Source organism: Uranotaenia lowii, chromosome 3 (assembly GCF_029784155.1).
Source record: "Uranotaenia lowii strain MFRU-FL chromosome 3, ASM2978415v1, whole genome shotgun sequence".
NCBI classification, from domain to species: Eukaryota; Metazoa; Arthropoda; class Insecta; order Diptera; family Culicidae; genus Uranotaenia; species Uranotaenia lowii.
In genome coordinates this window covers 152925967-152949570 of record NC_073693.1, presented here as the reverse complement: position 1 = coordinate 152949570, position 23604 = coordinate 152925967, and the positions used below count along the sequence as shown (strand labels likewise).

General features: G+C 37.2%; 2 protein-coding genes and 1 long non-coding RNA gene across 7 annotated transcripts; 2 read left to right on the top strand and 1 right to left on the bottom strand.

Annotated features, from left to right (window-relative positions):
- Positions 1-320: 320 nt before the first annotated feature.
- Positions 321-1248, top strand: LOC129751363 (uncharacterized). Of its 2 annotated transcripts, none has more exons than XR_008738689.1 (4): positions 321-449; positions 508-829; positions 893-1053; positions 1113-1248. It is a non-coding gene; the product is annotated as an uncharacterized LOC129751363 (long non-coding RNA). The 2 variants fall into 2 exon arrangements; XR_008738688.1 differs by having other exon boundaries at positions 327-445.
- A 6625-nt stretch (positions 1249-7873) lies between these two features.
- On the bottom strand, positions 7874-10921 carry LOC129757194 (kinesin-like protein subito). Of its 3 annotated transcripts, none has more exons than XM_055754327.1 (4): positions 10757-10921; positions 8498-10049; positions 8202-8433; positions 7874-8136 (listed from the first exon to the last, which is right to left on the bottom strand). In XM_055754327.1, exons 2-4 carry the CDS (start codon positions 9994-9996, stop codon positions 7963-7965), a joined length of 1905 nt encoding a protein of 634 aa, XP_055610302.1. In that variant the 5' UTR covers positions 9997-10049; positions 10757-10921; the 3' UTR covers positions 7874-7962. The 3 variants fall into 3 exon arrangements, with proteins under 3 accessions (XP_055610302.1, XP_055610301.1, XP_055610303.1); XM_055754326.1 differs by having other exon boundaries at positions 8498-10010; XM_055754328.1 differs by having other exon boundaries at positions 8498-9961.
- Positions 10922-12296: 1375 nt separating this feature from the next.
- On the top strand, positions 12297-18861 carry LOC129756027 (nucleolar and coiled-body phosphoprotein 1-like). Of its 2 annotated transcripts, XM_055752780.1 has the most exons (4): positions 12297-12712; positions 14758-16206; positions 18093-18266; positions 18540-18861. In XM_055752780.1, exons 1-4 carry the CDS (start codon positions 12611-12613, stop codon positions 18693-18695), a joined length of 1881 nt encoding a protein of 626 aa, XP_055608755.1. In that variant the 5' UTR covers positions 12297-12610; the 3' UTR covers positions 18696-18861. The 2 variants fall into 2 exon arrangements, with proteins under 2 accessions (XP_055608755.1, XP_055608754.1); XM_055752779.1 differs by lacking the exons at positions 18093-18266; positions 18540-18861 and adding an exon at positions 17025-17985 and having other exon boundaries at positions 12300-12712.
- The last annotated feature ends 4743 nt before the right edge of the window (positions 18862-23604 follow it).

Sequence of the window (23604 nt, the reverse complement as noted above, 5' to 3'; positions counted from 1 at the left end):
GTGAGAAAAGAGAGCGCAAGCAGTTTCTCAATTTTCTTGTTTTCCTAATTTGCATTTAAGTGGTTCATTAGTTCATTCAAAATCTAGGGAAGCGTGCACGGAAAAATTGAGTTATTCTTTAAATGTGTTACGATTACACCTTCAAAATAACTTATTGATTGTTGTTCAAAATTTGTATACTCCCAATTCAGTTTTGGGTAATTTTGGGTCACCAATATACAGATGCGAACTAAAACTTTATTATTCAGCTCTGTATAAAAAGTTTGCTGTTGTTGGAAAGCTTTGAACGGGGATGTCGAAACGAAAAAAGAAAAAAAAACGTGAACTGTTTGACGATGCGGCAGAAATTTTTATCTTAAATAGACTGTAAATTATGAAAAATCATGCAGTTTAAAAATTTGGTTCCAGAATACGTTGGTTGAGTTTGCTTGTACTTCAGGACTAGGTAGGTAAGTGTTAAAATTTTCTGTTTACTTCAAATTGCTTAAACATTTTGTTCTTTTGTAGAACGGTACGAAACGAAGAAAAACTCCCGCGGTACGAATATATTGTCAGAAGAAGAACTGGTGTAGTAGTCTTCTCGGATAGCAATCGACATTTGATGGAAGCAAATCGGACTAAGTATGAAGAGGAACATAGGCTCAGCCGGAGTCTAAATACTGGTTCTTTAATTCCCAAGGCAAATCATCCGGATCACCATCATATAACAATGGTAGAGGACGAAAAAAGACTGAAACAAACTCGAGATTTGTTGGACAATCTCAACCTAAAAATTATTCGAATAGTGCCAGGAAAACTTTCGCTTGAACTCCACTCGTGAGCAGACCAGGTAAAATTAAACAACAACAACATTCTGATAAAGGTATAATTTGTTAATTTTTTTTTTCTTTAGCTTTTGGAACCGGATAAGAATGCATAGTTTAGTGCGCAGGATAAGTGCTTGGCAGAGAAAAATTACTATTGGTATATAGGAGCTATCCGATGGTTAACATATTGTATAAACCGAGGATTACGATTTACAATTATTCCGTATTACATGGGCATTTTTATTTGGTACGTATTTGGATTTCATTTTCTGATGAACAAGTCATGAGTATTTGTTATCTTTTTAGTGGCGCTACTCTATCCGATTACAAAACCTAGGCACCTGGATAAGCTGAGCACTTAGCTAAGAAAACGACACTGGGGAATTTCAGAAACTGGAAAGTTACAGCTTTGACGCGTTCAAATAGTGTAAATGTAGAACTCTGAATCCCTCTGAATGATGTACTTGTACGAAATAAACAACTTATTTTCGAGAAAAAAGACTTCTTTTTTCCAAAATATTCATTTCATTTTACTTTTGCAAAGAAAATTTCAAACTGCATGGGCATCCCCATGTCAAAATATACAGAATTGACTAACTGGCTGAAAGCTTTCGAATGTGTAAAAGCTTTTTGCTCACGCTCTGTGTAAAGCGCCCAAACATAAAACTAAGTGGAGACACTTTTCTCGATTCTGTATGGATTTTTATACAGAACAGAGTAACTTTGTTTACCGTGTGGGGAAAAGTGGGCTACTAAATATCTCAGATGTGTGTTGAGATAAAAATCTCAATCCAACTGTCATCGACGTTGCTTTTCGTAAGCATGATTTTCTATATGTTGTTGACTTATGTACGTATCATATGCTTCTTTTATTTAACTAGCCTAGAAAAATGTACTTACATAATTAAACAAGCATCCGCAAATTGCATCCGTGGGAGACCTAAAGTATATAACAAAAATATGCTCATACGCTTATGATCTTGGTTTTGCCATGTCCTTTCAACTAGAAAAGTGATTTTTGATGAACCATCAATAAGTCACAAAAACGCAACCAATTTGCAAATCATAGCTTGTGGGGAATCGTGGGCCACATTTAGTGGGGTATCTTGAGCCACCCATATTTTGATGTTTTTACACACATTCAGAACTTAAAATACGTTTTTCCTAACTGCATTGTTTTTAATGCCAAATAAAGAGTTGTGAAAAATATTTTCTCCATTTTTTCCAATGCGATAGAGACGAACATTTTGCCGAAACGTTCGCGAGAAAGGAATTGGGAACTATTCGATCATACACAACTCTCTTTTTTATTTCCTTATCTGAATATCTAAATGAATTATTAAATTTCAGTATAGGGTTAACTCATAACATTTGAAAGTTATTCAGTCAATTTGGATTTGGTGGCCCACGGTTTATCAAAATCCAAAAATAAAATACTTTTTTCAAAACAGTCATAACTTGGGAAATTAATGTATTTAATAAATAAATGCCTTACTTTAGAAATGTAGAAAACCTTTCCACTTATTTTTTCATTTTCTTTTATAATGAAAAAGTTATGAAGCAAAGAAAAAACAGTGGACCACGATACCCCACACTCCCTTACTGATTTCAAATAGTAAATAATTCAATTTCTTTAATTTAGAAAAAAATGTATTATTTATTATAGTGCGGAAATATTCAAAACATGAAAAACCAATTTCATAAAAAAATTGCTTCATATGAGCATTTGGAATCTTATATAAATTTACACTTTTTAAATTCTTCAACGTGGAATCATGTGTTCAGATTTAGATCATATTAATTTCATTTTCTTCTGAATAATTTACACTAGCTTGAAACATGCAGAACCATATTAATTTGCACCACTTCACAATTTAAATTATTATAAGAATCCCTTCTTCGATGGCGTTTATGTCGATAGAGGCTTGAAGACCAAATTTTTCCTTAGGCAGCTTTACAATGTAACTGTGCATGCCACATTCCGGTCGATCATTTTTGGCTGTAGCGGATCCGATTCGATCATTTTAGATACTGCAATCGTCTGGAATGAAAATGATTGCAGTAAAGTATTTTAGTAGAAGCGACCCTCCCAACTCCAATCAAAATGTACTTACCATAGCAGACCTCTCGCAGATCGCTAACAAGCAATAACCATTGAATAGAGAATCTATTGCTCGGCAACTTCTCCTCAAATCAAACCTTAGATATCGGCTTAAATAATAATAATGTAATAATAACATGTTATGTTCTTTTAAAGTGGCTACAGACTATAAAAAATTATTCGAATCAAATCCATGGAACGAAATCAACAAATAGATTGATTTGATGAACCAGGATGAACCCAAAACAATGTTACCTATAATGACAGCTCATAGATGAACACGGAAAATATCCACTGAAATTAGTGCTCATGTTGAAATTGTATGTTTCACTACGAGGATATAAGTGAATAGCAACAACAAATTCCTTACTTTTTGTTAAACTAATGAGTAAAGTGAAAGTGTGCAATATAATGCGCCAGATTCCACGGGAAACAAAAATTTGTTGACTTTTAAATAACTATAAATTTATATTTACATAAAAAAGTAGGTATTTACTTGAATATGAATGTAACTGTGAAGTGAAATACATTTTATCTCATTAAATATAATAGTTATGATATATTTCTTTCAACTTGAACTTTAAAAATTTATAGGTTCTTAAATCTTTACTGCTCAAACACTAGTCCATGACACTGTTTTTTTGTAAATTCTTTATTTGAAACGGCTCAATCCCTGACAAGTGAAAATTCCTACAGATTTAAAAAATTTCATAATTTTGAAATTCTAAATTTCTCAATAATCAAATTCTTAAATTCTAAAATAATAAAAACCATGCTTTCTTAAAGTCTAGAGTTATTAAATTCTTAAATAAATCAATTATTAAATAATTCAATTATTAAATTATTAAATTCTTTTATTCTTTAATTCTTTAATCGCTTTATCCCTTCTATTCTTTGTAAGAAATGACAAAAGAAAGAATATCAATAAACTATGTCGAAAGCTAATAAAAATATTTAAGGATAAATAGTATGTGAACACACAAATGTAATCTTGCTCGAAGATTTATATAACAGTTTATTCTGAAGTGAGTACACTTGTCATTCAATCTTCAAACATTTAAGATAGTATTCTTATAATGAGTTGCTGTCAGTAACAAAATACACTGATTATTTTTCATGAGATTTTTATAAAATTCATTATACCAATAAATTCACAATTAACATAATTGTACAAGTAAATTTGACAGTTATTTTAAGTTCGGTGTAAGCTCCAAATGAAACTTACAAATGAATCCTACCAGACAAACTTGCACGCAACAAATAATTGTATCCAATATTTCTGAGGTATAAAACACTATGATTTCGAATAATAAATTATTGGGTGATTATGGGGCTAACCTTATGGAATGCTCAGTTTTGACCACATTTCAGACTACATTACTCAAAACATGCATACAAAACGTAAAATCAATTTATTTTGTAGAAATACTTTTTTGCGGAAAGATCATTGGATGACTGAAAATTATGTTGTTTTGAGTATCAGAATCAACATACCTATTCAAGTTACTAAGCACCACATATTTTTGTTGAACAAAGTGTTTCATTAAAGTTAAATATGTTGAAAAAAGCAAAAATTGACATGTACTTACTTAAGTGGAAATTCCGGAAAATTCCAAGCAAAGCGGGAAATTCTGAGTACTACGTTTTGTTGCTGGGACTATCAGCAACATACAGTATCAGTGCTTCGGTGATGCAATGCCATTTTTTGAACAAAGTTTTTCTTCAAAGTTAAATATGTTGAAAAATGCAAAAATTGACATGTACTTACTTAAGTGGAAATTCCGGGAAATTCCAAGCAAAGCGGGAAATTCTGAGTACTACGTTTTGTTGCTGGGACTATCAGCAACATACAGTATCAGTGCTTCGGTGATGCAATGCCATTTTTTGAACAAAGTTTTTCTTCAAAGTTAAATATGTTGAAAAATGCAAAAATTGACATGTACTTACTTAAGTGGAAATTCCGGGAAATTCCAAGCAAAACGGGAAATTCTGAGTACTACGTTTTGTTGCTGGGACTATCAGCAACATACAGTATCAGTGCTTCGGTGATGCAATGCCATATTTTGAACAAAGTTTTTCTTCAAAATTAAATATGTTGAAAAATCAAAATATCGACATGTACTTACTTAAGTGGAAATTCCGGAAAATTCCAAGCAAAGCGGGAAATTCTGAGTACTACGTTTTGTTGCTGGGACTATCAGCAACATACAGTTTCAGTGCTTCGGTGATGCAATGCCATTTTTTGAACAAAGTTTTTTTTCAAAGTTAAATATGTTGAAAAATGCAAAAATTGACATGTACTTACTTAAGTGGAAATTCCGGGAAATTCCAAGCAAAGCGGGAAATTCTGAGTACTACGTTTTGTTGCTGGGACTATCAACAACATACAGTATCAGTGCTTCGGTGATGCAATGCCATTTTTTGAACAAAGTTTTTCTTCAAAGTTGAATATGTTGAAAAATCAAAATATCAACATGTACTTACTTAAGTGGAAATTCCGGGAAATTCCAAGCAAAGCGGGAAATTCTGAGTACTACGTTTTGTTGCTGGGACTATCAACAACATACAATATCAGTGCTTCGGTGATGCAATGCCATTTTTTGAACAAAGTTTTTCTTCAAAGTTAAATATGTTGAAAAATGCAAAAATTGACATGTACTTACTTAAGTGGAAATTCCGGGAAATTCCAAGCAAAGCGGGAAATTCTGAGTACTACGTTTTGTTGCTGGGACTATCAGCAACATACAGTATCAGTGCTTCGGTGATGCAATGCCATTTTTTGAACAAAGTTTTTCTTCAAAGTTGAATATGTTGAAAAATCAAAATATCAACATGTACTTACTTAAGTGGAAATTCCGGGAAATTCCAAGCAAAACGGGAAATTCTGAGTACTGCGTTTTGTTGCTGGGACTATCAGCAACATACAGTATCAGTGCTTCGGTGATGCAATGCCAGTTTTTGAACAAAGTTTTTCTTCAAAGTTAAATATGTTGAAAAATGCAAAAATTGACATGTACTTACTTAAGTGGAAATTCCGGGAAATTCCAAGCAAAGCGGGAAATTCTGAGTACTACGTTTTGTTGCTGGGACTATCAGCAACATACAGTATCAGTGCTTCGGTGATGCAATGCCATTTTTTGAACAAAGTTTTTCTTCAAAATTAAATATGTTGAAAAATCAAAATATCGACATGTACTTACTTAAGTGGAAATTGCGGAAAATTCCAAGCAAAGCGGGAAATTCTGAGTACTACGTTTTGTTGCTGGGACTATCAGCAACATACAGTATCAGTGCTTCGGTGATGCAATGCCAGTTTTTGAACAAAGGTTTTCTTCAAAGTTAAATATGTTGAAAAATGCAAAAATTGACATGTACTTACTTAAGTGAAAATTCCGGGAAATTCCAAGCAAAGCGGGAAATTCTGAGTACTACGTTTTGTTGCTGGGACTATCAGCAACATACAATATCAGTGCTTCGGTGATGCAATGCCATTTTTTGAACAAAGTTTTTCTTCAAAGTTGAATATGTTGAAAAATCAAAATATCAACATGTACTTACTTAAGTGGAAATTCCGGAAAATTCCAAGCAAAGCGGGAAATTCTGAGTACTACGTTTTGTTGCTGGGACTATCAGCAACATACAGTATCAGTGCTTCGGTGATGCAATGCCATATTTTGAACAAAGTTTTTCTTCAAAGTTAAATATGTTGAAAAATGCAAAAATTGACATGTACTTACTTAAGTGGAAATTCCAAGCAAAGCGGGAAATTCTGAGTACTACGTTTTGTTGCTGGGACTATCAGCAACATACAGTATCAGTGCTTCGGTGATGCAATGCCATTTTTTGAACAAAGTTTTTCTTCAAAGTTAAATATGTTGAAAAATCAAAATATCAACATGTACTTACTTAAGTGGAAATTCCGGAAAATTCCAAGCAAAGCGGGAAATTCTGAGTACTACGTTTTGTTGCTGGGACTATCAGCAACATACAGTATCAGTGCTTCGGTAATGCAATGCCATTTTTTGAACAAAGTTTTTCTTCAAAGTTAAATATGTTGAAAAATGCAAAAATTGACATGTACTTACTTAAGTGGAAATTCCGGGAAATTCCAAGCAAAGCGGGAAATTCTGAGTACTACGTTTTGTTGCTGAGACTATCAGCAACATACAATATCAGTGCTTCGGTGATGCAATGCCATTTTTTGAATAAACTTTTTCTTTAAATTTCAGTATGTATATTTTTTTAAAATACGGTTTTAATGGAAATTATAAGAGGTGCCACGTATTTTTTTGTGATGCCTTATTTTTCAGTTTATTTCCAACTTTGTCTGGTTAGTAAACAGTCCATGATATACTTTTCAGCTTAATTTATGTTTTAAAACTTATTTTTTTGAAATTTTCACAACCGCCAGTTTAAAAAAAAATCACCCAAGAGTTCATCATGTTCATTCTTGCATGCAAGTTTAGCCTACGCCGTGCTGCCAAAACCGGAAAAATGAGTGAGTACTTGCGCTCTCTCTGCTTGCGCATTTAACACAGGTTTTTGGTCGCAGATTTCTCGAGAGAATTTCGAGCAATCAAATGTGCCCGTGAACCGAGAACGAAAGAGCTGCGTTTTATTTGCTCTTTCTCAATCGACGCACTCCTGCGTGTTGAACCCTGGTGTCGACTAGTGCCGAGTTGACTATGTTGGTTGCATTCGCTCCGTTCTGTTGTACGGATATGTACCTAAAGTGGTAGGTACAATTAACTAAACTAAACGAAACAGAAACAAGCAGTTGCAAAAAATTTTAGCTTACATTAAGCAATGTAAGCAAAAGAGGCAAATCAGCAAAAGTGCTAAATCACAAGTAGGAAAGCAATCTGGGTTCAGTTGCATAGCAAATGTAAAATTTTGTGCTCAATTTTTCTGTATGGCTTTCACAATTATTTAAAAGGGAAGTCATCTCATTCATATAAAGCGAGGGTTGAAAATGAAAGTATAGTGTATTGTTTATTAAGAACGTTATTATCAAAAAGTTCTCAAAAGCATACTCAGCACCTGTTTCTTTCCAAACTAAAGAGATAGTCTACGCTTTCGTTTACACCGTTCATATTCCTCCAGACGTTCCTCGCATTTCTTAAGTTTTTTCTCATACTCCTCCAACTTGGCTTCATTTTGTTCTTCATCACATTCCATATCCGCCACAAGAGCCTTTAGGCGTTCGTTCTTCTCTTCGAGTTGACTTATCTGAAAATACATTGTTACAAAAGAATTAGAGTTTGCAGGCACCCCAGTCAATGTAATCAAACTACCTGGAATTTGAACGGAACGATTGCCGCTTTGCAAGCCTGTTCCAGGCGAGTTTTGAAGTTTACTTCTCGTTGAGCGCTGTATGTTTCGAAATCATCAACAAGTTCGTTACGCAGCTGCAGTTCTTGCTGGAACAAGTCTCGTTTCAGCAACTGTATCTCTAAATCTTTTTCTGCTAGCTGTTCCCGATAAACGTTAATCTGCTGAGCTTGGTGATCCAGTTCCTGTCGCAAGCTACGGAGTAGATATTTTTCCAAGATATAAAATAATTGCAAGATGTTAAAATTTTTAAAAATACCTTTCATTTTCGACTATTAATCTCTGGCTGTCTAAACGAGATAAGGGACTGCTTGTAGCCTGGGCCAGGAAAAACGAATAACGTGTGGCACGATCAGTCCTCTGAGTCGGCTTTTTCTGAAGAACAATTTGTTTGGCTATAGACGAAAAGTTCAGGACGTTCAAATTTTCCTCATAAAACTCTTCGGTTGGATAAAGGTTCACGATCATTGTAAGCTTTTCTTTGCCCAATAACGCAGACTGGATCAGCATGGTCAGCTTTGAGTCGCGAACTGGAACGAGATCTGCAAGTTTTTTTGTTTTTTGATTTTTATGTACTGTTTCCAAGCATCGTCCTAGCACCATTAACGAGGTATTGATTTTTTGGGCTTCCTTCAAACGATCTCCAACGGTACCAGTTTTCTTGAGACGTTCTGACCCAGCCAAATCGCAAAATTTATAAGCTGAATACAGGATCTGTTGACTATCTAAGCAGTAAGAAACTGCAGTCAGCGTAAATATGCTATGAGATCGACTTGAGTTTCTGTTGACATCGGTCGAACCGTAACTGGCACTTTGTAACCCAAACTGTAAAATGTGATAAGCGTCTTCGCTGTTCCTGGCAAAGACTGAAGTCAAATCTTTGACGTATGCGTTTCCTTCGTTTGATAAAATCTTCATGGCCCTACGCTTTCCGAAAATAGAATCCTGAGCCAGCAGGTCATACACATTCTCGTTGTAGATTTCAACAAATGAAACCCAAATAAAAACATGAACGTTGGAATTGTTCTTCGGTTGGAATGAATGTTCCTTGCGTATGATTGATTTCATTTTCGTATTATTTGCATCATTGCTTTGAAGATTCCGTTTCATGTTGTCTATTTTCTTAAGTTCTCTATAAATCGAATCATCGTCCAAAAAACAGATGCCAGTTTTTTCAATTTTTAGTGCCGGGTGCTGATTAATGGCAGGCTCGTTCTCCATAAATATCTGCTCAATAGCGCGAGGAATTATGCCAGGGTTTCCATTATTTCCGTATAAGGTGTAAGTTTTTCCAGAGCCAGATGTACCATAAGTTAAAAATGTGGCTCCTCGTTCGCCTGTAATGGACTGTCTGATGCAGTTTTCATAAACCATTGCCTGGGTTTCGCTATCACCATAGATCTGACTAAACGTAAACTGGCGTTCGGTAGATAAGTCATCAAAGTTCCTTGCTAATAACACGTTATCCTGAATCTTGAAAGGCTGTCTAGATGTTGAACATTTGAGATGAGGTCTTAAGCGAAGGCAAACTTTAACCGTTTCTTCCTCCTTCACTTGTAACGGTTGAACATTCTCGGGTATATCGTCCACCAGATGCGCCTCCGGAGATGGGCTGCGTGACGAACATAGCGACGAGTTTGCCTCGCTTTCGTTTGACATTAGAGATTCTAGATTTACCCGGTTGTTTGGGCGAGGGCGCATCCTACGGTCGACACTATTTTCTCTAGCATGCAAAAAAGAAGGTTGAGCTCGTTTCATTGCGTTTCAGAGTTCTAGAATACAGTGCAAGCATGAGATAAACAAGAATTGGTCTTGTTTAAAAGGACAAACATTTAATAAAAATTTGTTAGAATTGTTTTCATAACGATCATATATCTCCTTGACCCTAACTATGATTTTATATCGTTGGGCTGACGTAAAATCAATAAAGAACAATATTACAATCAGTTATGATGAGTTGAACGGATTATTCAATACAATGTTTCATGTTTTCATGTTATTCATATTTATCAGCAGAATCAAACAATTGAATACGAGAAGCTTTAAAAGAAATTTTAAACTTTCCCTATAATTATTTTTAAATTTATTGATTTATAACAATGAATGAACAATTACAAAGCTTAAGTTAAGAATTAAAATTGTAAATGTAAAATTGTATTATGAACTTTTTATGAAAATAAATAGGTAAGAACAAGAATGAAATGAAAGTTACTTGTTAAAATTCTGCTTCACATACTGGTAGTTTTTGGAATATTTGGATCAAGAAATTGTCATAATTCTCGATGTGTAAGATTTTTGTTTTTAAATAAAATATATACATTATAAATAAAAAAGTTCTTTTGATTTGACGATAAAACCAGCTAAAAAAAGGTGTTATGCTATTTCCTGAAAAAAAAATCATAGCTACAAAACGATTAAAAAAAGATCATGAACAAAATTTCGACGTTCTTTTTTACTGAAGTGAATCGAGTCTTTCCAATGCCTTGCAACGTATAAATTATCAAACACTAAAACTTACCGAAATAACGTCTACTTGCGATTTCTTGGAATAATTTAAACTGTACCTTCAAAACAACACAAATTACTGCTAAATATCAACACAATGTACTAAATTATAAACAAATTTTAATTAATAGTTTTCTGAAAATCAACCGCCAGTTACGAAAAATCTATTCGGGTTTATTTTTGTTTAAATTTAGGGTAACCAGAATTCGCGCTCCCTAAATGGACTTGAAAAATTTTGTCTCCCAGTTTTTTTTCTTGCTCGCGCTGTCGCTTAAACACTGAAAAAAGTGTCTTTAATTTTTCTCTTAAACAAAACAAGCGTGTTGGTGGTGTTTCTTATGGCGTATTTTTTTTTAATTCCGGATTTGGCTCTGAAAATGTCAGAATAAAAAAATGATATTCGGGTTTCGAGTTATTCCATACGTAGGTGTGCGTGAGAACGAGCGCAATGTTTACATGCAGCTGTCATTTTGTTCTCCCTTCTGGATTTCTTCATTCGGTTCTTCACATCCGGATTGCCTCTTTCCGTGTCCGGATTGCACTGGACAGCAGATAGTACGATTTTGCTTGGCTGAGAGGTTCAAAATCGCGGCAATAATCATTTTCCCATTCATTATTTCAACTGTTTTGCTTGCAGCAAAAAACAGCTGTTTAATGTTTTGACAACAACGTTGAGAGTATTGGTGAACTTCTCGCAAAACTGACATTCTTCTCAGGGCGACTCCATCCCTTTTTCGAGCGAACCTAGGTTGCCTCTCGAGCAATAAATGAGCACGATGACAGCAGTTAGAGCGAACCTAGGTTGCCTCTAGTTTGCCTCCAGGTGAAAAAAAATACGGTATTATATTATACTTCCTTATTTCTCATGCGGGCGTGAAAACTTTATAGAAACTTCTATAACATTTCTGGATCGATAGGTCTGGCCAAAAAGAGAGGAAAAAAAAACTTCTATAAAAACAGGATTCGTAAACAGTCAACCGATATTTAATGGATCTGGCCATTACGCGGTTAAACAAAAATATGTACTCCTAGCGACCTGACCGAGATTGTGTTAATTAAAACCTAAAAAAAAAACAAACAAATCCAAACAAAGGCCATCTGTTGTTGATAGAAAGGAACGAAGAGAAGGAATTATTTTTCTCTATTTAGTTCTTAACCCTTTAATTTACCTTTCTAGTATCCAAGCTGTGTTTTTATGGTGTTTTTACATCTCGTTTGAGCTCAAATAATTTACAGGTTTTTGAAAAGATATATTTGAAAAAAAAAATTAAGTAAATAGTGAATACAAAAACATCATTCTTAAAATAATCTTTTTCGTGTCGGCAGTTTAGCTTTACTTTTTTAAGTAACTAAGCAGCTATTAAAAAGAGTGATACATTTATGAAATTTTGTTTAAGAAAATTTTTCTTCTACTTTGCAGAGGTATTAAATTTTTAGGGCAAATTTAGTTCAGTGTAATATCAGGAGCGCGTTGCCAACATAACAACATTAAAACTGTCAAATCTTCGCGCACCGCTGCCCACATGTTTTGGTAATTAAATTTTCTTTCCACAACGTGCGCGCACGTTGTTTTCTTGTTCGTTCTCCGGCTCCGTTGCAATAAGACGTGCTCAAGTGAGCTGAGCACTTAAAAATCTTGAATAAATACCGGTTGACTGTTTCCTTAAGAATTTTCAGCTTAGGTAATTAATTCATCGTGTTAAATAGTGCACGAAATAAATCAAAAATATCAGGACTAGAAAACAGTAAACACTGCCACAGCACTTACACGTTGAAAAACGTGTTCGTTGTGTAGTGTTTAGTAAACACATTGGTGCAAGTGCTTCTTTCAAGTCAGTAGAAGTGTCCATCTTTTCACGTTTCAAACATGGCTGCGGCTAGTGAGGCTGTTCTGGATGCTCTGGTTCTCGATTACCTTACGAGAAAAGATAAAACCTTCGGCGAAGTTTTTCACAAGAAATTCAAAACGGTAAGTTTGCCTCTATTGATTTTTAGTAGAATTAGGCGCCTGCCTATGTTGGTTTTGGCTTGGGGAAACAATCGCGGCGGGAGGTTAATACACAGTCGGGAGAAATACACGTGTTAGGTGTCGGCATGTTCAATTTTCAAATATTCCGCATTAGATTGATGTTTATATTTCCCTGGAATGAAATTTTCAGTATTTGTTAACCTTTGGTGATATTTCGTAGGCTAGAACTCCATTAACGAAATTTTTTTTTTAATTATCCAATATTTGCGGAAGATGAGAAAGACCTTGAAATATACGCACAACTCAATATGTTATAGCGGTAGAAAAAAAAGTGCGCAAGATCAAACTGCGTTCTAAGTTTGAAATCTCTAATTTTTGCAATTAATAATTTTATTAAATTGGGTTTCCATTTCCCAATAGCATTTTCTATGTACAATATTCTGTAATAAGTAAGTTTCGTACCACAAGAACTGTCCAGAATATCTCGAAGAAACAGTACAACGAACGCAGAGTGAAAGATCCAGATCGTTTATTGTGCCCCGGAATACCACCACTATACTGGTCTACGGCTCTTCCACTTCAATCCATATCGGCGGCAGAGGAGGCTTCGGCAGTGATTCTATTTTAAGAGCGAAATTTCAAGAATCCGTATATTTTTTTTGTAATCTCACTTAAAGTTTTCTATCCTTCTATCCTCTATCCATTAAACTGTTATACAAAGTTAAATGTAACTTCAAGGCTACCGTAATTTCGAAAAATATTTAAACTAAACTAAACTTTCTTGTTCTATGATCTATAAAAAAGATAATTTAAATTTAAAAAAAATACATGCGATTTTTTCATATCTCAAGTACCATCAAGACGCCATTCACCGCCCAGACACCATTTACCGCCCAAAATCACCCTTTTGTGTGTATTTTGAAAAAACTGGGATGTTTTCTCCAAATATAAGACCTGTGTTCTGTGTCGGCATCATTGTTCGACCATTTCACTGAGAAAACATCACTTAATTATGCTAACTATAGCCAGAAATAAAATATTTCGTTTTTCGTTTCCGGTCAAATTATTGAATTCGACGCCTGTTAGCGAACTAAGCAATACTGTACTCCTAGGACAAAAAGGGTTTTTGTTTACTAGATAGTACCTACTGGAACTAAAATTGACTTGAAACGATAGTTTTATTTTCGTAGAATAGATTTGCATCAAAAATTTTTCGATTTTTTCAATAGTTGTAGTTTTTTGAAGCGTTTAGTTATGGGCGGTAATTGGTGTATAAAAAAAAGTGTGGGTTCCTAATGGCCGGTCACGCACAATTTCTTTGTTTTTAACGCATGTATTGTGACAAATGTGTAAATTGTAAGAAGCATTTAGTTTGATTATGTTAGAAAATGATGTTTTATCGCTGAAAGTAACCGGTTACTTGAGGTTGTTTGCCGGGAATCATCATTTTGTCAGTCAACGCACTTTGTTAAAATTTGTACAAAATTTGCGGAAAAAATTTCACAAAATGTATTCTCTAAAGAGCCAAAATATGGTTTTGACAGCTCGTTGTATGGAAAATACTAAAAAGAACAGTTTCCGTGTTGTTTAGATAGTTTTTCCTTAAGAAAACATTATCGATACCCGAAAAAGTCGAGTGGGCGGTAATAGGGCCAGTTGAACACCCCAAAGTTTAGTTAATTATTTTGAAAAGCGTACATTTTTCGCATTCCACTAAATTTTTTATTTAAAGTAAAGCAGTTTTGGGATGTATTGGGAAAGAAAGCGAATAAAAATCTGCCGTCGTTTTTTTATTACACATGTTTGAAGTTGAAAAACCGCTTAACTGGGCGGTGAATGGCGTCTTGATGGTAATTTTTCATAGTTTTCAAGAATTTTTACTTATCTGATGCGAAAATGTTCAGAAGTATCTTGTATATACCGCGTTCCCTTGTTCCCGCGTCAGTAATAGCTAACTCGATGCACCGACTGCGTTTAAATGAATACATAACATTGGTTAAATATGTTGTTGATTCTAAAACCTATATCCTCTACTTAATTTTCAGGCTGGCCTTGCCAAGGGTTCTCCCCGTCTGGAAGATGCGATAAAACAGTTTCAGGTTTCCGCTCCCAAAAAAATTGTCATTTCAAAGGCAGCAGAATCTTCGGACTCGGACGATTCTTCTGAGGACGAAGAAGCGGCAGCAAAAACCCCAGCCAAGAAACCAATTGCAAATGGGAAACCGGTAACTAATGGTAAAGCTCCAGCAGCCGTAAACGGAAACGGAGTCAAGAAACAACAGGATTCGTCAAGTTCGGAAGACAGCTCAGAGGAAGAGGAGGAAAAACCGGTGCCGGTCAAGACTCTAGCTAAAACACCAGCTAAAACGCCAGCTAAAGCTACACCCGCTGTTTCTGCCAAGAAAGCTAAGGAATCTAGCAGTGAAGATTCTTCGTCCGAAGAAGAAGGAGCAAAACCAGTTGCTAAGGCACCAGTCAAGCAGACACCAGCTAAAGCACCGGTCAAAGCGGCCTCTGCTGCTAAAAAACAAGAATCATCTAGTGATGATAGTTCATCCGAAGAGGAAACACCTAAAACACCGGTTAAGCCAGCTTCTGCTAAAGCACCAGCGAAGGCTACACCTGCAGTTGCCAAAAAGGCGGAAACAAGCGATAGCGAATCGGATTCGGATGAATCCGAAGAGGAAAAACCTGCTGCTAAGACGCCGGTTAAACCTTCGGTAAAAGCAACACCTGCTAAGGCTACACCGGCTGCTAAAGTTGCTGCTAAAAAAGAGGAGTCTTCGGACGACAGTTCAGATGATGATGAGGAAGAATCCAAACCAGCCGTCGTTAAAAAGGCTGTTCCGACAAAACCAGCTGGTAAAGCACAAGAGTCCTCGGATGACTCCAGCTCCGATGAGGAAGAAACTCCTGCAGTAAAACCTCTGGTGAATAAGAAGCCAACCCCGACTGTAGCTAAGAAACAAGAATCCAGTGATGACTCTGATTCTGACGAAGAAGAGGAAACTCCTAAACAGGCACCAGCTACTAAACCAGGTGCTAAGCGACCAGTCCCTGCTCAGGAGGAAGAATCGAGCGATGATTCCAGCGAAGAAGATCAACCACCCGCGAAAAAGCCTGCGGCCACTCCAGTTCCCAAGAAAGCAGCCCCTGCTAAGAAAGCTGAATCCAGTGACGATTCTTCGGACTCCGACGAGGACGAAGCGCCAGCTGCCCAGAAAAAGGCTGCCGTGACCCCAGCCAAGAAGGCAGTCCCTAAGAAGCAGGAAGAAGAAGAAGAATCATCTTCGGAAGAGGACTCCGATGAAGAACCGGAGGAAAAGCCAGTGGCGAAAAAACCAGCTACTCCTGCGGCGAAACCAGGCAAAAAACGTAAAGCCGAACAGGAGGAGGAGGAGGTGGAAGAAGAGGCCGAGGAAGAGTCTCCCCCAGCAAAGAAGGCCAATTATAGCAACTTTGTTAAAGCGGGCGAGGGCAACAAAAATAATAAGGTACGTAAACATTTTTTCAAATTATTAATAGGTACCTAGGTATTCGAAACTTCCTAAATTCCTAAATTATGTTTGTGAAATAAACAAATTTGATTTTTCTTCTGGGTCAAAGATTGCAATGCAGTAGTAAAAATTTATTTCAAAAAGTATATAAACGCTCTATTCAAAGATGTGAAACAAGCTTAATCTACACTATCAAAATTTTTTCACATGAATTTTTTGATTTTTTTTTTGTTTTGCATCAAATTTTCGACTCTGAAAGATGATGTTCAATATCTAATGTTTGTTTGTTTTTCGATCAAATTTTATGAAAGGGTTACTTATATATCCCTGCTCAACGATATAGATAGCAGACATTCAGACGATTTCTGAATGGCATTATGATATTGCCATAAGCCTTTAAAGGGCTACGGAAGATGTTCAGGAGTACCCCAGGGATCATCCTACCCTCGGGCACTTAATTAATTCTTCCAGAGCAAACAACAGTAAACAGTTATTTTCTCAATGTGGTCTAGTTCCATGATGGCATTGGTCATAACCGTTTTCTACATCACTGATGTGAGTGTTTACACAGAAAATCGTGAGAAAACCTGTGTCAGCTGCTTCCTCAATAGACTTTATTCCACTCTCAAATAGAAAGGAAAGAAATAGAGAAAAGGGAAGCACTACACATTTGTTTCTATTTTCAGCTTTTTGTGATTTGTTAAAAGAAAATGACACATTAAATTATCACGATTCATGAAAGTGTGCTAACTTTTCTCAATTTCTTTTCTTTCTTTCTATGTTCTCGGTTTTGTTCGCGAATGATCTGCGTGCAGCAACAGAATGGCAAAGGTGATCGCAAGTCATTTGGAGGATTCAACAACAAGGGTGGCGGAGAGCAATGGGAGTGCGACAAATGTGGTGTTGCTAATGAAGCCCACTTCCGCATGTGCAAGGAATGCAAAAATTTCAACAAAAATGCTGATAGCTCGAACGATTGGGAATGCTCGTGTGGATTCAAAAATTTCCCCAACCGTTGGTCATGTTTCAAATGTCAAACGCCCAACCCCAATGGCGGTGGAAACCGGAAAAGCTTTGGTGGTGGTCAAAGGAACAACGACGGTGGCGAAAAGAAGACCTTCCCTGGAGATTGGGACTGTCCGAGCTGCGGTGTTTCAAACTTTGCTAAGCGTGGAACGTGCTTCAAATGTCAAACTGCCAACCCGAGTGGAGGCTTTGGAGATAATTGGGATTGTGCTGATTGTAATTTCTCAAACTTCCCAAGCAGAGGATCTTGCTTCAAGTGCCAGAAGCCAAATCCTAATGGAGGAGGCGGCGGAGGCGGAGGTTTCCAGCGTAAAAGCTTCGGCGGTGGAGGCCGAGGAGGACGGGGAGGTAGAGGAGGCGGTGGTCAGCGCGGTGGACGACCAAGCTTCGGAGGAAACCGAAATTCCGGTGGAGACAGCACGCCGAACAACAAGAAGATCACCTTTGACGAGTAGAATTTAGTTGATAGGCATTAGGCGGCTAAATGCGTCTATAGATTCGATAGTTCTATTTCACTCGTAAGGATTGAAAGTAAATACATATATTTCCTGACAAAATGCGATGATGAAAATAACATGTTGAATTAACGATTATTTCATTGCTTAAAGTTTTTACAAGGTTTTGTTAAGAATCACCGGAACAATACTTTCTGATCCAAGTCGCTTGTTTTAAACTTTTATGTAGTGATTATAAAGCATAGTTACTATGTATAACTACCTATATACAAATATATCTTCTTGTAAGTTAAAAATGGTTTATTAATTTTTGATGACAATTTTTCGATAACCACCGAAATCTATTGCCTTGAAAGAAGTGTTGCAGTAAAATGAACATTTGTATTCGTTACATTTTTCCAGTTTTCGACACCACCCAACAAACATCAGAACCCATTCGATCAGAATGGCAGTGCTGGTAGTCGAAAAACCTTTACGAACAGTGATGAAAAACGCGGCGTTCAACGGTTCCGCCGTATCAAAGAAGAGGAAATCGCAATAGACGACCGTTTACGAGATAATTCTTACAATGCTAAGGTATGTTTTTAGAAAAATAGGTTGCGTGAGTTGATTCAAAATACTCGTTTCGCCACCTGTTACAGTCCTGTAGGCGCTCCAGAAATTGAAAATGTTTTTTCGTATAGAGTCAGGCGAAGCGAGTGTTCTTAAAGTCATGCGCCGCGCGAAAAAACTTTTTTTTCCGTAAGCTAACTTAATAATGTTTCACTTCTCGCGCCTCTTGCTAACATTGTCAATGCAAATTGGTACTATGTCTGTTTTGTAACTTTTTTTTATATATATTCTCACCAGATAAACTCTCGTGGATCTTTCGGTGAACGAGCAAATGAAATCCTGAAGCACACCCGTGGAAAATCCTTCCGCCATGAAAAAACCAAGAAGAAACGTAGCGGCTATCGGGGTGGTTTTATTGACATGGGAGTTAATTCCATCAAGTTTACCGACTAACCAGGAAAAGTTCTGTTTTTATGATAAACCTATATATCATAAGTTAGATGATAAACTCATATGTAGGCATATTAAAGTAAAAACGATGTGAAAAATTTCACTTCATGTGTCTATATTAAATTAGGTTTTAAACGCTCTGCTCTAAATAAAGTGCTACCGCTACAAACTGGTAAACAAATATTTTTTTCTGAGAAAGATTAGTTTAATTTCACGTACATTTTAGAGAGGAAATGGATAGACTACAACTTCGTCTGATGATGGTGGGATGTTAACTTCCTGCGCTTGAATAGTAAAAGAATCTCTCCTTGTAAAGTAGAGTCCGGTTTCTGCACGTCGTGTGCACAATTTTCCCGGATTGCGGCTAGGCACAATTTTCCCGTATGTCTGGATAACGTGCCGCTATTAAGCCTACCCCCATTCTGAACATTGTTTTTTTTTAAATTTTTTATTATATTTATTGATGGGTTGGAGTTAGGATTTAAAATATTATCATGCATGCAGAAAAAATTCTAACTATGAGCGCTAATAATCAAAAACGAAAAAAATCATTGCCCACTGCTGTTTACGATTCTCGCCTAGGATACATAAACATCCTGGCAAGTGACGTAGGCTTTGTTTACCTTTGTACTTCTTGAATAACGAGTTCTGTATTAGTGTGCGTGTTTCTTCATCACCTTCTTTCCACCACATTGGGATACATGGAGCATGCGATTGATGGCCTAAGGAAAATGTACCGTAAATAACAACAACTATTCTGTTTGGTGCTATACACATAATTTAAACAGCAAGCTTAAGACAACGGCGTATTCAAATTCGAACACGTGGTGGACTGCGGAAAAGTAGGCGAAAAGCAAAACGCACATGGGTTGGGCGGCTTGCGTACGCTTAGGACGCAACGCCGCACACGCGTTCTGGTAGAACGCATAGCCGAAGTTTCTTGGTCAGGAAAGCCTCCACCAAGCCTCTTGGTCTCCGGTTGTGAACGAGTTCAGACGTGCCCAGTAAAAGCTCGAAAATAGCAACTGATCTCAAAGCGAACCGAAAATCCTAGCCGGTGGTGGTCCGAGATGATTCGTGGTGAAACGATACCGATAACGGAGGTGAGCCCAGACAAGCCGTGCACAAGCTTGTAAGTGGTCACCATCGTTTGATTTTTTTCGAAGACATCCACAACACATCGTTCGTGACAATCATGGAGAGCGCAATCGTTTGATCGGAGAGCAAAAAATTGTCAAAATTTGATGTCAAATGAAATGGCCCGTGTAAGGGCAACAAAGCCAAAATCCATTCGAAAAACCTGTGCGTGCAATCCCAAGCAGCGTGTTTCTTGGTGGGATTAGCCAACAACGCCAACGTACCGAACCCGATCAGCCTTGTGTGCATGACATTGGACTCTGCAGGCTTTGATCAGTTGCAAGATCGCTTTACCTGTTTTTCCCGATATTGAAGCTGTGCGAATGTTGGACAACATAGTTGATCGGGTTGTAACAATTAGTTGATAATGCATGTATTAAAGAGAATAAAAACATCGATCATAAGTTTGGAACCAAAACACACCACACGAATCCCCTCAGTGTGGACACACTTATTCCGAATTCCCCTCGTTTGACGAAAACGTCAAAAACAAGTACGAGTTATGAGAGTAAAATTTGATTCAGTGTGGAGAAAAAACGAAAAAACCAGTGACGTGAGCAGCTTGGATTCGACCGGAAAAAACGCGGCAGCCTCCGACGCAGAAAATCCCGGAAGGCAACCGAATTGGCGAGTTCGTCTAGCGTTATTGATTTGCCAGTGTGGCGCATCTGAAGTCGGCCGTTGTGATTCAGGGCACGCGTGGGCGTGCACTTGTAGTCGTCGTAATCAATCATACGTCTCACCCGAGAGAGATCGTCGAGGGAAGCGCTGCCCATACTGAGAGCAGGGAAAATTACTTGCAGTTGTCGCGAGTCAATAAGGAGGGCTGAGAATTTAGCATGAACGGGGTGTCTACGACATTCATCAAGTTTGCCTAAATGACCAACACAATTCCTACGGTCGTCGGGCAGCATCAGGATCCGTTCGTGACACAAAACATCGCTAGTGTTGACATGCAGCATGCAGCGAGGCAGCATTCCGAGCGCGGGCGCTCTTCGAACCCGTGTCAGCTGATGACAACTAGGATCAAGTGAGTTTACCAAATCTCTTTAATGGAATACATGCGAAAATGAAAGTCTAAATTTTGTTTTGTTGTGGCCCATTTCATTATTAGTGCGAGGCTAGCCCGGTTCCTCTTGGCACTTTCTGCGAACATTACTATCGACTTAAGAAAATCTATTACAGGGTACGGATATATTTTCTTTGTTTCATTCATAAGTAATCTTCACTACCACTGTCGATGTCATCATGCATTGCAATGTTCCTTAGGAATCATGTCAATTAACGCGATATCAATTAATAATCAACCCAAAAGAAGGAGGTTCAAATCTCAGTTTTTGTTAACATTGAATCAAACATGATGACAAAATCGAGTCGAAAAAGGTGACAAAATTGGAGGTAGACAAAATAGGGGGGCAGATATAATCGGTGCGTGACAAAATCTGGGATTCACTGTAATAGAGTTAAGCTATTTTACTTTTTCATACAATGATGTATACATACATGGGTTTTGAGTGACGAGCAATTGATTGCAGGTCCATCTCATCGAAGCACAGTACCAGGCATTTTCGTGTAATGTCTTGTCCGATCCAATCCCGGTAACTACTGGAGTGAGACAAGGATGTATTCCATCACCGCTGCTTTTTCTTATCGTAATGGATGAGATCTTGACTGTAGATCAAACCGAGGATTGTCGTGGAATCGTTTGACATTGAAGCAACTAAACGACCTTGACCTGGCAGACGATATTGTTTTGGTCGCCCAAAGACAACAAGACATGCAGAGCAAACTCGACGACCTCACCGAAAGATCCAAGGCAGCAGGTCTTTAAATCAATGTCGGAAAGACCAAGTTGATGGAAATCAACACAGAAAATCCTTCCAATTTTGTGGTAGCTGGGCAACAAGTTGAGAAAGTGGAGTGCATCCAGTATCTTGGTAGACAGATAACGCCTGATGTTGGTACCAGGAAAGACATCGAGACCCGGATCAGAAAAGGCGGATTTGCGTTTGCGAGTCTCCGGCGGTCACGCCAGATCTATCTACGAACGAAAATCCGAATCTTCAATTCAAACGTAAAATCTGTATTGTTGTACGGGTGTGAAACTTGGTGCACATATGCGGTGACGACGCGAAAACTGCAAGTATTTGTTAATCGCTGCCTGCGGAGTACCATCCGCGCTTGGTGGCCTGGCAACTGGATCTCAAATGAGGAATTACATCGCCAGTGTCATCTAAGGGCGCTAGAAATCGAGCTTCAGGAAAGTAAGTGGAGATTGATTGGGCACACGCTGCGAAGAGATGAGAATGAGATTTGCAGAGATGCGCTTGAATTGAATCCAGAAGGACATCGAAGAAGAGGCAGACACAGAAAGTCGTGGCGGCGAAGTCTAGCGGCCGAAACTGTCGACGAGAATCTTGACTGGGACCAAGTAAAGACGCTGGCAACATGTAGTCAACAGTGGAGGTCTTTTACCACGGCCCTATACGCCGTTGAATTGACGCAGGATCATTAAGTAAGATAAGGCTATGATCATTTAGAATCCGGCAGTCACAAACGTGTGTATTTTGAAAACTATTAATTTGATCGAAAAACTTTCTATGGAGGAAATGAAGGTGTTAATATGATATTTAATGTATTGTCAATTGCATGAATTTTTAGACTATTGAGAGAATCTGATTTGACAGATAACAATTCCGCACTCACTAACACCATCACATTCTTTATATAAACTATCATGTGCTAAAAGTTGAAAAGGGACTATATGAAAAAAGGACCAACATCAGAGTTCAGTTACCTCAAATTATTTCTACCAAAAAATCAACTTTCATATGCACCGTTGCCGTCTTTAACAAACTGCGCTGATTGCACCTATTTAGACCCACGTGCAAATAATTTGCGCGCAGTAAAATCTGCTCACAGACCTATACATAGACAATGACACATATCGATATTCTTTACATCTTTGTATAAAATTGAATTAAAAACAATTGCGACTGGTGTGTCAGTAAAAATTGTCAGTGAATCCATATTTTTTGGCTAATTTTTCAGTAATTCGAACAACGCCCGAAATGCATGATTTATTTGTTCCACTTACATTCTTGTACCCAAATGTACAGAATGAATTCTGTTTTCTGTTCGTTTCTTTTCATTTGTTGATCGGTCAATTTTCGTTATTAAACTCCTTGGTTAGCATTTCAATTTTCGCCAGAACAATAACGATTATGCCGTTTGGAAATGTGATTCGAAAATCAGAAGCGAGCAACGGCAGATTTGAAAAACTGACACAGGTTGTCTATGTGTGCGTCAGTGCGAAAATATTTCTGCGTGGAAATTATTTGCACAGGAGTCTAAATAGGTGCAATTTCCGCAATAAAAATATTAAAAAAAATAGTTTATCGTTGATTACAAGAAATACTCTTACTTTATCATAAGATCTCTTTTTAATCTTTGAACACTTTTTTCATTATATTGATCTATTATTTTCACCATAGGAACAAAACCTTTGCAAAATCATGATATTTTTAACAAATTTAACTGGAAAAACCAATGGAAATCACTTTTAGTTATTTACTTGGTGTTCACTAGTCAGGCAACACCTTTTGTCTGCCGGAAATGGATTTACTGCATAGTTGAGAGGTCTGCATTCAGTTATCTCCAATAACCATAGACTTTTTACCATAGTTGAGATCAAGAGTTCCACTCCGATGTTTGGTTTAAACTTCGCGAGCATCCTCAGGTGGCTCCTTACTTTTAAACCTTTTGAGCCTAAAAA